At 37.1% G+C, this 12459-nt stretch overlaps 1 protein-coding gene across 1 annotated transcript in view; it reads left to right on the top strand.

Annotated features, from left to right (window-relative positions):
- Window positions 1-12459, top strand: part of LOC129261416 (uncharacterized) — a 28936-nt gene that overhangs the window by 4091 nt on the left and 12386 nt on the right. The window contains exons 3-7 of the mRNA XM_064100396.1: window positions 1534-1622; window positions 2406-2505; window positions 4160-4281; window positions 6012-6208; window positions 11559-11730. Of these exons, the coding sequence (XP_063956466.1) occupies window positions 1534-1622; window positions 2406-2505; window positions 4160-4281; window positions 6012-6208; window positions 11559-11730 (680 nt within the window). The remainder of the gene's footprint in view (window positions 1-1533; window positions 1623-2405; window positions 2506-4159; window positions 4282-6011; window positions 6209-11558; window positions 11731-12459) is intronic.

Below are 12459 nucleotides of genomic sequence, written 5' to 3'. Positions count from 1 at the left end.
AATAAATTGGGAAGGGGGCAATGGGGAGTTTCCATATGAATGCACATAATAAAAATCCAGAATACTTTTATATACTTTTCACACTGCACATATTTTCCTTAACCCCAGGAAATTGGTGGGGCTAAGGGGGGGGGGGTCTTAGCCCCACCAATTTCCCGGGGTCAAGCTTAGCCCACTTCGGTTTCACATTACGTTTTAGCAAAGTGGGCTAGCTTGGTATATAGTACGGTACAAAAAAGCAGGGTTAGCCGGCTTATTGTGGTGCTAGCACCACAATTGCGGTGCTAAGAGATGCAGTGTGAAACAAAACCAGGCTAAGGAAAAGTGGGGATAAGCATTAGCCAATCACAGAAATTGAAATTGCACATACTCACGCTCTGTATGGCAAAATCATCAATATTCATGAACTGTGTGATAGTCTGGGGTTATGGTGTTAACCCCGGCTATTAAAGCAAACCCAGTTAAGAAAGACAGTGTGAAACTGAAAAAAAGATAGTATGGGGTTAAGGATAGTACCTATGGGGTTCAGGAAATGCAGTGCGAAAAGCATATCAGAATTACACTGGTATAATGTACATGTAGCCTGGAGAGAAAAATTGTGCATTTATTCTGCTCGAGAATGGTTGATTGATAATGGAAACTATACATATAAATAATGGTCAAGTGAGAAAATACTGATTTTGATGGAAAAACATTAATCTTGGAAGTACAGAATGCTTATTTGCTCTACCATGGAAATATTGAGGGGACTAATGCATAATACAGTCAAACAATACAGTCAAAATGTTTTATCGCTTTTTCACTTGCAAAGTCAATGCACTGCCGATATGACGGTTTGACTGACCGCACATTTGCATATTAAGTGCACGCAGCTGTTGTTTGCTTTGCCACAGTACATGTTACCTATGGGATTTGCGCATTTTATCAGCAATTTGTATGACATCGCCGTGAAAATCCCGCATACATGTATCTCAGAAACTAAAATAAATTGCTGCCTGTATAGAATAGGATTTGTACTTTCATTTTCTGCAAAAAACGCAAAATCAATTTTTTGACCAAATTTGACTGATAAGACGGTTTGGATGAATGCCAACGAAATGTACCCTGTTACCTTGGGAGTGCCCAAATGTGTGGTGTAACCCAATAGGTTCAGGGCAGACATACACCGTACGTCACAGTGCCAGTGAAAACTGTAACAATTAACTACTGTAGGTACGGTACATGTATGTCCACGCAATGTTATCGCCAGCAAAATAAGTTGCTACATTGCAGCTAGCTATGCAAGTGAGAGACACAAATGTGGGAAAACGTTCAACCACAATCAATGAAGACAGTGACATGATATGTATCTCCATGTACTTGAAATTCTTAGTTTTCCCAAATACTGGCTGGTATTCAGTACTCAGAAGAACACAGTTATCATGAGGTTAGTTTTGTAAGTTTTGAGCAGTTTTGTAAGTTTTCATTTCATGAAGAGTTTATGGCCCATAAAGTACATGAGTGTGATTATTAATTTTAAATTTCATATTGCAGAAAAAGTCGGTGTATGCCACAGACCCCAAAGATCTTGATTCTGGAAGTCCTTTGCCTGAATCGCTTGTTACAATGAATGCATATTTGGGGTGAGTAGTCAAATCATTGACACAAGTTTTCTTCTTTCTCTTTCTTCTCATCTTTAAAAAAAAAAATTACCATCAATGATTTTCTGAAAAAATTGATGCACCATCTGCATTAATTTTATAAGTTTATTTTCATTATATTGATTTGTAACTGCACATATAGTCTTTAAGATGTTATTAAATGGTAATGTCAATAATCCTCACGATTAGAATGGAGAACTTAGATTGACAGCACCATCCCCTCTGAAAAAGTAATTGAAATTTATATATGAACATAAATCGGTCCTGAGTTATCAAGATAAGAGGGATAAACAAACACTAACAGTTCAATTTTGAATGACAGAAAGAAATAACAGGCTCTTTCTCCCTGGATATCAATTGATAATACTCATTTTTACCCTAAATAATATGTTTGTTTGCCGTAACAAAAGACACCATATAACATGATACTGTAGCTCCTTGATCTATCTTCAAATGAAGATGGATGGTTTGTTACTGTTAGGCATAATTTTCCTCTGCTTACGATATTGCTCTACCATGCCATTCACCACTTGTTATCATACGTATTTGTTTGTTAATAATTGATGGATGATAGAGTCAGTCGGCACATTTGTTTTCCTTTTATTTTTTATTTTTATTTATTTTATTAATTTTTTTTTTTTTTTTTTTTGGGGGGGTCGCGTTTGAATAAACAAGGGTCAGTCAGGTTATAGCAAACAAAGTTGTTGTTTTTTCGTCTTGGTAATCTGGATTTATTTGTTTTTATTTATTTATTTTTCTTTACAGAGCAACACCCATAGCGAGGGCATTGGACTTGGGTGCTGATATAGTAGTGACTGGTCGGTGTGTGGACAGTGCTGTAGTACTTGGACCACTCATGCACACAGTAAGTATTCAATGAGACTTGAGTTGATGACCTTGTTGAATGGAAAGGGGTCTAATCATAACCATTCCTTGTGTTTCAGATTATAAGACACAGTCATCAGTTAGTCTAACTGTTTGTCTTTCTAGTCTGCAGGAACAGACCCTTGGTTTTCGCAATTTCCATAGTGCATGATGCAGAGTCTGAAATAGTGAGACTAGATTCACTATTCACTGTGGCTTGCTTATCTTTGACACAGAGAGATTGGTGTCTAGTCTTCACTCTATACATGGTTTAATTGGTTAAAGTGTCTAATGTGAGTCTGTGCTTTCAGAATACTGTTTGTCTATGTGTCTACTTGCTTTTTTTAATTAAGTATTAAGTTATGCTAGTAAAAATGAAATTTTAGGAGTAATTTTAGTACTCTACAGTGCGTATCAAAAAAAGTTTACACTTTGAAAAAGACCTGGGAATTAAAAAATATACAACATGTGGGTAATTTTTTCACATATAATCTTGGGTTTGGGTCCCATCTATCCAATGAAAATAAAAGTTTTGACAGAATGTTACACTTGAGTGAGCACTGTCCATTTTTGTAAAGCTCGCAGAAATCTGTTTGCGCAGAAATGCTCGTTTTCACGCTGTGTCTAGGGGAAAGGGCGAAATCAAACTTACCCTGCGAAACATTTCTCATACATTTCTCTTGCACTTTTTAGTCAATTGAAATAAAACGGATACATTCAAGCATTTTGTAACAATTTTGCCACCCAAATTGAAATTTCAAGACTTAGTAAGCACAACCTTTACCCTTTTTGTGCCAGCTGGATCTGAGGACATAACTGAATCTGAACAAAAGTTAATATCAGACATCTCCAGCATTTTTTCACTAAGTTTTTATCATTTAAAGTGGGTTTACGTTTCTTTTTTCATTTAATACTTGTTTCTCCACACTTTTCCTAAGCTTGACAATGATAAACAAAATGAAATTCAAGCCTTAGCCATTTCATGTAAATTACAGCTCAGTGTAAAACAAATATCGTCACGATGGCCTCGGTGTGTGGGGGAGTGGGGTGGGGCGCAATGCACTCTTCGAAGTATTTTGGGCAAGGAAACAAGTTGAAAAAGGTAAAAGATATCTTCAAATCAATTTTATTAGCTAAATTCCACGTGTTCTTTATGATGAAGGTCTACTTTTACTCGCACAACTATTTCAAAGTTCTGCGCAAATCATTTTTCACTAACTTTCCAAAAGTAAGTGGTGCTCACTCAAGCGGAAATATTTTCCTAAAGTTATATCGTCTATTGCTTAAATGGATCTGTACCAATGTTAAACTGTGGAAAAATCTTCAGGATATTACAAATGTATAACTTTATAGGAGTTTTTCTCAGAGTAAACTTTTTTTTGATACACACTGTATATGAAAGTTGGAACTGTCTGATTTCTTTTAATGATTAATTTGACTATTGATTTGAAGCTGTTAATGATTGTTTTGTCTGTTCATGAATGCCCATTTTTAGTGTTCACCATTTTGATTGCTTTTGTTTGTCATTCAAGTGAAGTCTGTCAGTTTTGCCTTTTGTTTGTCCTCTTTAAAAAATGTATAGTCAATTATTATATAAACCTTTGGTCTCCTATATGTTAGTCGATCCATTCATTGGTTTGTCAATTTGTTTCTAGTTTGGCTGGTCACCTGAGGATTACAACACCTTGGCTGCGGGCAGTCTAGCTGGTCATCTGGTTGAGTGTGGGGCTCAGGCCACTGGAGGTATCTTCACCGATTGGCATCTGGTACCTGATTGGTGAGCTTGAATTAAGTGCCCCTTAAAAAAAATACGAAAATCCTACTGCCCCCATATTTCTGTGGTATAGGACAATGGCTGGATCTCTTCCTTCTCCAAATATTTTATTCGGACTGGGGTAAGTTGAGCCTACCAACATGGGGCAAGTTGAGCCATGGTAATTCTTATGGTATAAAAAAATAAAAAAAAACCTAAAAAGCCATCGATATGCAGGCAGAAAGGAACAGATTTACATCACTGTTCTTTTCCTTTTAGAGGATGTGAGTATTTATAGAGAATTAGCAAGTGAAAAGACTTTAAATAAAAAAATTGACATGCCGGTTCTTCCCCCATACATTTTGTACATAGTTCTTGTGGCTCAACTTACCCCAGAAGGTGGCTCAACTTACCCCAAAGATGGGGCAAGTTGAGCCATTTTACATCTCTTTTTTTCAAAGGTGACAATGCCTTTCAGTTTGAGGGTAGAAAGCTATATATAGGTGAAAAATATTTCAGAAGAATTAAATTTTAACACTTCAGGCCTAACGTTTAGCCCATCTCCAAGAACCAAAGTGAGAATTTTATATTGGAACAAAGTGAAATGATCACTTTAACAATACATTTGTATCCACCTTGTTTATTTCAGTAATATTGGCAGAATACTGTGATTATTTTGTAGATGGACACTAATTTCCTTGTTTTGAGCAAGAATTGTAAGTTATTTGATGTGTTACAAAGGTTTATTTTGGTTTTTGTCTCACCTGCATAGCAGAGTGAGACTATAGGCGCCGCTTTTCCGACGACGGCGGCGGCGACGGCGGCGTCAACACCAAATCTTAACCTGAGGTTAAGTTTTTGAAATGACAGCATAACTTAGAAAGTATATGGACCTAGTTCATGAAACTTGGCCATAAGGTTAATCAAGTATTACTGAACATCCTGCCTGAGTTTCATGTCACATGACCAAGGTCAAAGGTCATTTAGGGTCAATGAACTTAGACCATGTTGGGGGAATCAACATCAAAATCTTAACCTAAGGTTAAGTTTTTGAAATGTCATCATAACTTAGAAAATATATGGACCTAGTTCATGAAACTTATACATAAGGTTAATCAAGTATCACTGAACATCCTGCATGAGTTTCACATCACATGACCAAGGTCAAAGGTCATTTAGGGTCAATGAACTTTGGCCGAATTGGGGGTATCTGTTGAATTACCATCATAACTTTGAAAGTTTATGGATCTGATTCATGAAACTTGGACATAATAGTAATCAAGTATTACTGAACATCCTGTGCAAGTTTCAGGTCACATGATCAAGGTCAAAGGTCATTTAGGGTCAATGAACTTTGGCCAAATTGGGGTATTTGTTGAATTACAGCCATAAATTTGAAAGTGTGTTGGTCTAGTTCATAAAACTTGGACATAATAGTAATCAAGTATCACTGAACATCCATCACTGAACATCCTGTGCGAGTTTCAGGTCACATGATCAAGGTCAAAGGTCATGTAAGGTCAAAGAACTTTGGCCACGTTGGGGGTATTTGTTGAATTGCCATCATATCTCTATAAGTGTATTGGTCTAGTTCATAAAACGTGGAAATAAGAGTAACCAAGTATCACTGAACATCTTGTGCGAGTTATAGTAGTTTTCAAAATCAGCACTGCTGCTATATTGAATCGCGTGATGCAGGTGAGACGGCCAGAGGCATTCCACTTGTTGTTTCTTTAACATTGTATCTTCTTTAGGGACAATATTGGTTTCCCAGTTGTCCAAGTTGCCCCCGATGGCAAGTTTGTCCTCACCAAGCCCCCCAAGACCGGGGGTCTGGTCAACAAAGCAACGGTCGGTGAGCAATTGGTCTATGAGATTGGAGATCCCAGGGCGTACATGCTTCCTGATGTGACCTGTGACTTCAGCCAGGTCAACTTAACAGAGGTCAAAGGTCAGTTTGTATCACTTTGTACTTTCATATTAGGGTTATTGCTATAGAGATATGAATGTGGAGAGAGAAAAATCAATAGAGAACTGTTAATTTGACATTGTAACTGTCATCAAAATTGTCTCGTCCTGATGTTCTTTTGGAAAGTAAGTGAAATGGCAAAAGGAACTCTCCTAAATATCCTATCTTTAAACAAAACCACAATAGAAATAGAGAGTATATTATTATTAAAGATGTATACTGTAATTTTACATTTTCTGTAAAAAAAGATGTTTGGGAAATTTAAACTCGCCTTATCAAACCCATTGACTATTGAATTCTGATTTTCCTATATAGATTCCACCTTTGCTCGAATCTCCTTCGAGCATGAGATGAAAGATAAAAATGGATATCCACACAATTTAAAAGTTGATTATTGACTATTGCATGTTCATAGTAGTGTGTATGTTTCCTTATCACGCTCACAGTGGCTAGAAATCTAAACGGAGTAAAGTTCAAGTGTAGTTTGTCTTCAAGAGTTACCTATGAGATCAATCTATGTACAACTCACTCCAAGATCCTAATCAAATGATAAGCTTGATATTTTTCCGCAGTAGCAGGGAATAAATTTCCTGGTATCGCATGATGAAGAAAATCATGACAATACATACTGTACATATGTGATATCAGGGGGGAAGCTTAAGAAAATGCCCTTCCTGATACCACTATTTCACGATTACTCCATCAACAATATAAAAGAAAACACAGAAATAGAGACAATAAATCATAAGATTACCTTGGATCTCCTTTTATTACGCAAAGCGCCCTCTTGCGCAAACAAAAACGCACATGTACATGACATACTTCCCCCCCTTAAAAGAAGAAAGTTATAGCAATTTAACTTTCTTTCATTTAAAGGAGCACGTTGAAATAACATAACATTATAACACTCACAAGAATGAGGAATATGACAAAAAGATATCCATTTAAATTTCAAGTGTATAGTGAAGATGTACATGTAGCATCATGAAACCTTTACAAGAAAAGATGGAGGAATTCCAATATCACATGAAAAAAAATACAACAACGTGACTTATAAACTCGGCAAGACTTTTTGTCTTTTATATACATATATATATATATATATATATCAAACCTTTCCATAGCAACATTAACTATTTAATCATAAAAATTAAAATTATGCCCTTAAATGCAAGAACTTTGATCCAGCTTCAAGTACACAAATAAAGGAATAACTTGGTTGTTGTTCCAATTATTTTTTTTTTAATGACGGCTACACATTTTTTTTTTGTGTAGCAATTCTTTAGATAAGCTGAAAGCCTTTCTCTTACACATGTACATCCAGAAATGCTTATCAAATTTGAGAATTCAAATTATTCTGTAAATAACTAGAGCACAACCTCATCTTAGGTGTAGATAGATCTTCTATTAGTAATCAATCTCAGATATTGATTTAATCCAATGAGTACTGAATACTGTGAATCAGGGGCGGATGCAGGATTTTCCAAAGGGGGGGGGGGGGGGGTGTGGAGCCGTGATATGTGCAAACGCCGGGATATGTGCAAACAACGGTATATGTGCAAAATTTCGCCGGGATTTGTGCAAACAACGGAATTTGTGCAAACGCCACGCCGGGAAATGTGCAAATCTGTCAAAATTTATCAACGGCATCTGTTCAAACGTGACGACGGGATATGTGCAAATGAACAATTTTCACAGGAAAAGTGCAAACCTCCGGGATATGTGCAAATGATTGTTTTTATCCATATTAAGGATATTTCTCATAAAATGTTTCATAACATTACTGTTAAAATGAGAAACATGCCTGCATAAGGGAGAAGCTACAGCTAGTGTCATCGGCAATGAAACGCTTTTCAGAGAGGCAGGGGGGGGGGGGACCAGGCTTAGTGGACATTTGCTCTGGCGACAATTGCTCCGATGGAAATTCTAAACATTAAGCGAAACATAAAAGTTAACCTCCAAAACTAAATAAACCCTAATCGTAATCTTGACAATATTCTGAACCAAAAACTCTATCACAATCCTAACACTAATCCTATGCCTTCTGAGATATTAATTGTCGCAATTTTCGCAGGAGTATATGTCGTGTCACTTTAAAGGGACATTTAGTACTGTTTCGAACACTGCATGGGGCAATTATTAAAGGGGGTGGGAGAGGCAAGCATGATTTCCACTGATACACACATTGAACTTGATCTGTTGATTTCATTTCCAGATTTCATCAGAAGTTGTCGAATTTCTTAAAAATTTAATTATAAACCCAAAATGTCTTGATTACTATGCCATTTGATATTAATTTTTTTATAAATCTATGAACATTCAAAGAAGACATTGTTTCCTATCTCTTTTAACACACCCAAAGTGTGTAATATCAGCCACATGTGTAAAAACACTGTACCCACTAACGTATATAAAAATATTTCCCACACAATCATGTCATACTAGCGCACTTTACCAACAAGCGGCATTAATTTTGAACAATGTACCCACAAATGGGATGCACTTTACTCTCTAAATGAAATATTTTTAGGTTGCAATTCATACACCTCGATTTTACAACGAATGTTCCATATGATATGAATGCAGGGGCTGCGATCCGGGGGGGGGGGGGGGCAGGGGGTTCACAATGCCCCCACTTTTTGAAGCACTAAACAGTTTTCCCTTTTAACCCAAGAACTTTGCCCCTTTCATCTTAGAAGGACCTGTTTTATGTGTTAAAGTGTGCCCCTTTACCTTTTTATAAATATAAGTGCCCATTCTCGTATCAGATAAGTTTCCATTCCTTAAAACCGCTCTTTTCATGCCCTGTCATTGCCCGTTTTCCTTATTTCGCGTTCTTATCCCTTCTAAAAGTGCATATTTAAATAATAAAAATCCTTTTAAAATGTTCCTCTTGCCCCTTTAACCCTATCTAGGCCGGGGGGGCCTCGGAGGCCCCCCTCCCCCCTCAACGAGTCGCGCGATATTTTCGTCGCGCAAAATTTTTTGACCACGCTGCTCGCTGACTTTTTACTTTCAAGTCTTTCGCACCTTTTGAGACCAATTTTGCGTCACCCGGGTACGCGGTTCCGAAGTTACGCAATGTTACATAAGTGCATGTCAGACCAAAAATTGCTCAAAAACGTGATTTCGTGTACAAAGTCAATGTAAATTGTGTTTTCAACCAAAAATCATAAATGTATGATTATTTTTAGTTTTGCACGCCTAAATGTATGTATTTTATGCTGTTTATGATCTTAGAAGAGTCCCCAACAAATTTCATTGAAAAAACAATGAAAAACAAAAGGTCCAAAAAACAAAGAAATACATATAAGAAATTGCAAAAAAACAATATCATACATAAGAAATTGATCTGATATCACAATTTATTTACGGAGTTAGAGGAAAAAGTATGATTTTGCATACTAATTACGCATAAATTAGCATAATTACGTAATAACGATTTGCATGAAATAAATTACTATACAATTTTGTAGATTATATCCCAGACAACATGCGTGCCAATTTTCGGTGCGATCGCGTGGTCGACGGCCGAGATCTCAAGGGGGGGGGCCTGGGAGGCCCCCTCCCCCGGCCATATGAATTCCAAAAATACCCCGACCTAGATAGGGTTAAGTTGCCCCTTTTCAGAGTGAAATTCTTCTTCTGTAGTGTGTACATTTTCACCTTTGATCAAGTGCCCCATATGAATATTCTGATAAATGCCCCTTCTCTTCTGGTTTGTTCAAATGTCCAATTTGCTAATATAAGGTATATGTATTTGCAATTAGCGTCCTTTCTTTTATGCAGGGGCATCTTGAGCAGAGGGAGAGGGGGGGCACTTGCCCCCTTAAGAAATGGACCTCGTTCCATGGACCCCAAAAGTTTGCAATACCAAGAAAAAGAAAAGAAGAAAAGGAAAGAAAAGTGGTGAAATATGATAGTGTTCTCTATGTCAAAATCTATCACAAATGTTTTTTTTTTCATTAAAAGTTTCAAAATTTTGCTCGCTCGCTCGCAGCTTTAAAGAAATTTTGCCCCACACGCCGTGTTTGCCTCACTCAATCATTTTGCTCATTACCCTACTAGGGTACATTATGCTATTTTGTTTTTCAAATTTTTTTTTGTTTCAAGTGCCCTTTTCAAAAGAGGAAGTGCCCTTTTTCGCTGTGCCCTCCCCTCCCCTATCAATTTTGGTCTGCCGACCCATGCTGGTAGTCTCCTTTTCCAGACCCAATGCGACCTTACCCTACAAGATGAAGGTTATTAGTCTACTTTTTAATACTCAGTCTTGGCCATATATTCTTCCAAACAACAGGATTAACGCTATACCTGGACTAGCTAAGCGTAGTCTTTACTCAAAACCCGGTGGTTAAAAAAAAATTTTGCATTACAAATTGTAATTTTGCTTCTCAAAAGGGGGGGGCGCATGTGCCGGCTGCGCGCACAACCCCCCCCCCCCCCAGTTCCGCCAATGCTGTGGATCCCTATGACATTGTGAGGGGATATGGTTTAGTAGTGGAGCTTACTGGTCAAATTGTGAAATGCAAGTACTGTGTGTATGATGTATCCATGACAATAATTTGTATTAAATCAAACTGAAATATCAGGTTGAAAGAAATTAAAAAGAATTGTATTTATACAGCTTGATGCTGTAGTTTCTACTTTCTACTGGCACTGTACAACTTCACCGGGGAATGGAAAGAGATATTTACAAACTAAAACATTTTACACTTACTAATTTGAAATTAGGTGGGGTAAAAATATTGAAATTTAATATGTAGGATGATAAGGGTCTGAAGTAATAGAAGGTACAGTGTTTATTGACAATAAATGATAAATACTATCAAAGTTTACTTTCAGGGGGACCCAAAATGAAATATATGAATCATGATCAACGACTACATGTAGATTCACAGATAGATCTAATGGGACTTGAAGGAAAAATGGTGCTGTTATATTATTTCTCGTTAGCATGTTTTATAACTCTTCTAGAATTCATAACTCTTTTGAAGAAACCCAAATTGATGAAAAAAGGCCACAAAGCATGCAAACACTCAAACATGTGTAAGAATTATCCAATATGGCTCTCGGCATTTAGGTTTTACACTCTAAGAAAACTGATATTCATTTGCAAAAGTTTGTGCTTTATCATCCAGTGTTCTTTCTTTAAGTACTGACCTACCCATGTGTGTATATAATACCTTCTTTGTGAAAGGGTTAAATTGTAGAGATAGTGGTTTACTTATGTTCCTCTGTCCTCAGAATAATCCTTCCATAATACAGTGTAACTCAATAAGGAATGGATTTTGCTTAATTCACACACCCAAAATCTCCTCTTTTCCAATGCTAGATGAAAGTGGAGATGGCGTCCTAGTGACTGGTGTAAAAGGCTACAACCCCAGCGATAGTTACAAGGTCAGCGCAACGTACCTAGATGGATACAGGGCCACTGCTGTATCAACAGTTGCCGGCCGGAATGCTGTTGCCAAGGGGAGACGAACAGCAGAAAGTCAAATCAAAAGGTACAGATATTTGGGACTAAAAACAAATTAAAACTTATAACTTAACTTTACAGATACAAAAACTTCATTGGGGGAGGGAGGTCTAGTTGTTACGTTGTAAAGTAAAAAGGTCCAGATATATGGACAAATATGTAAATTTATAAATTCACTATAAAGATACAATAACTATTTTGGGGTGAGGCAGGGAGATATGGACCTTAATTTGTAAATTAATAGGTGTAGATGTTGTAATAAATATGTTAATTTATAAATCTTATACCCTGTAAATCTTTGGAATAAAGAAGTAAATTCATCAAAACCCCCCCCCCCAAAAAAAAAGAAACCACCAAGATCTTTTCAATGAAGCAAAAAAGGGTTTTATAATGAACTCCAATCACGGTTTATCGATTGCAAGGTACCAGGGTTCAAGTCCCAAACTTGCACTGATCTCTGTTGACAAGACATTGATTTTTATTGACACTCTCTTCTCAGGTGTGTGATTTTTATTTTCCAAGATGCTTCTTGTATTAAATGTATTTGCTTGGCATTGTTGGTTGCCTATATGCTCTCCTGGGAATGTGCGTTGGTATATGTATGCTTCGTGGTAAAGTGGTTCTGACTCTCGCCTTTCAAACAGAGGGCCGTGGGTTCGAATCCTAGCCATGGCGTGTTTTCCTTCAAGAAATTTATCCACACTGTGCTGCACTCGACCCAGGTGAGGTGAATGGGTACCCGGTAGGATTAATTCCT

This window comes from Lytechinus pictus, chromosome 5 (assembly GCF_037042905.1).
Source record: "Lytechinus pictus isolate F3 Inbred chromosome 5, Lp3.0, whole genome shotgun sequence".
In the NCBI taxonomy this organism is placed as follows: domain Eukaryota; kingdom Metazoa; phylum Echinodermata; class Echinoidea; order Temnopleuroida; family Toxopneustidae; genus Lytechinus; species Lytechinus pictus.
Note: the sequence above shows the minus strand (reverse complement) of the source record. Positions and strands in the feature narration are given on the sequence as shown.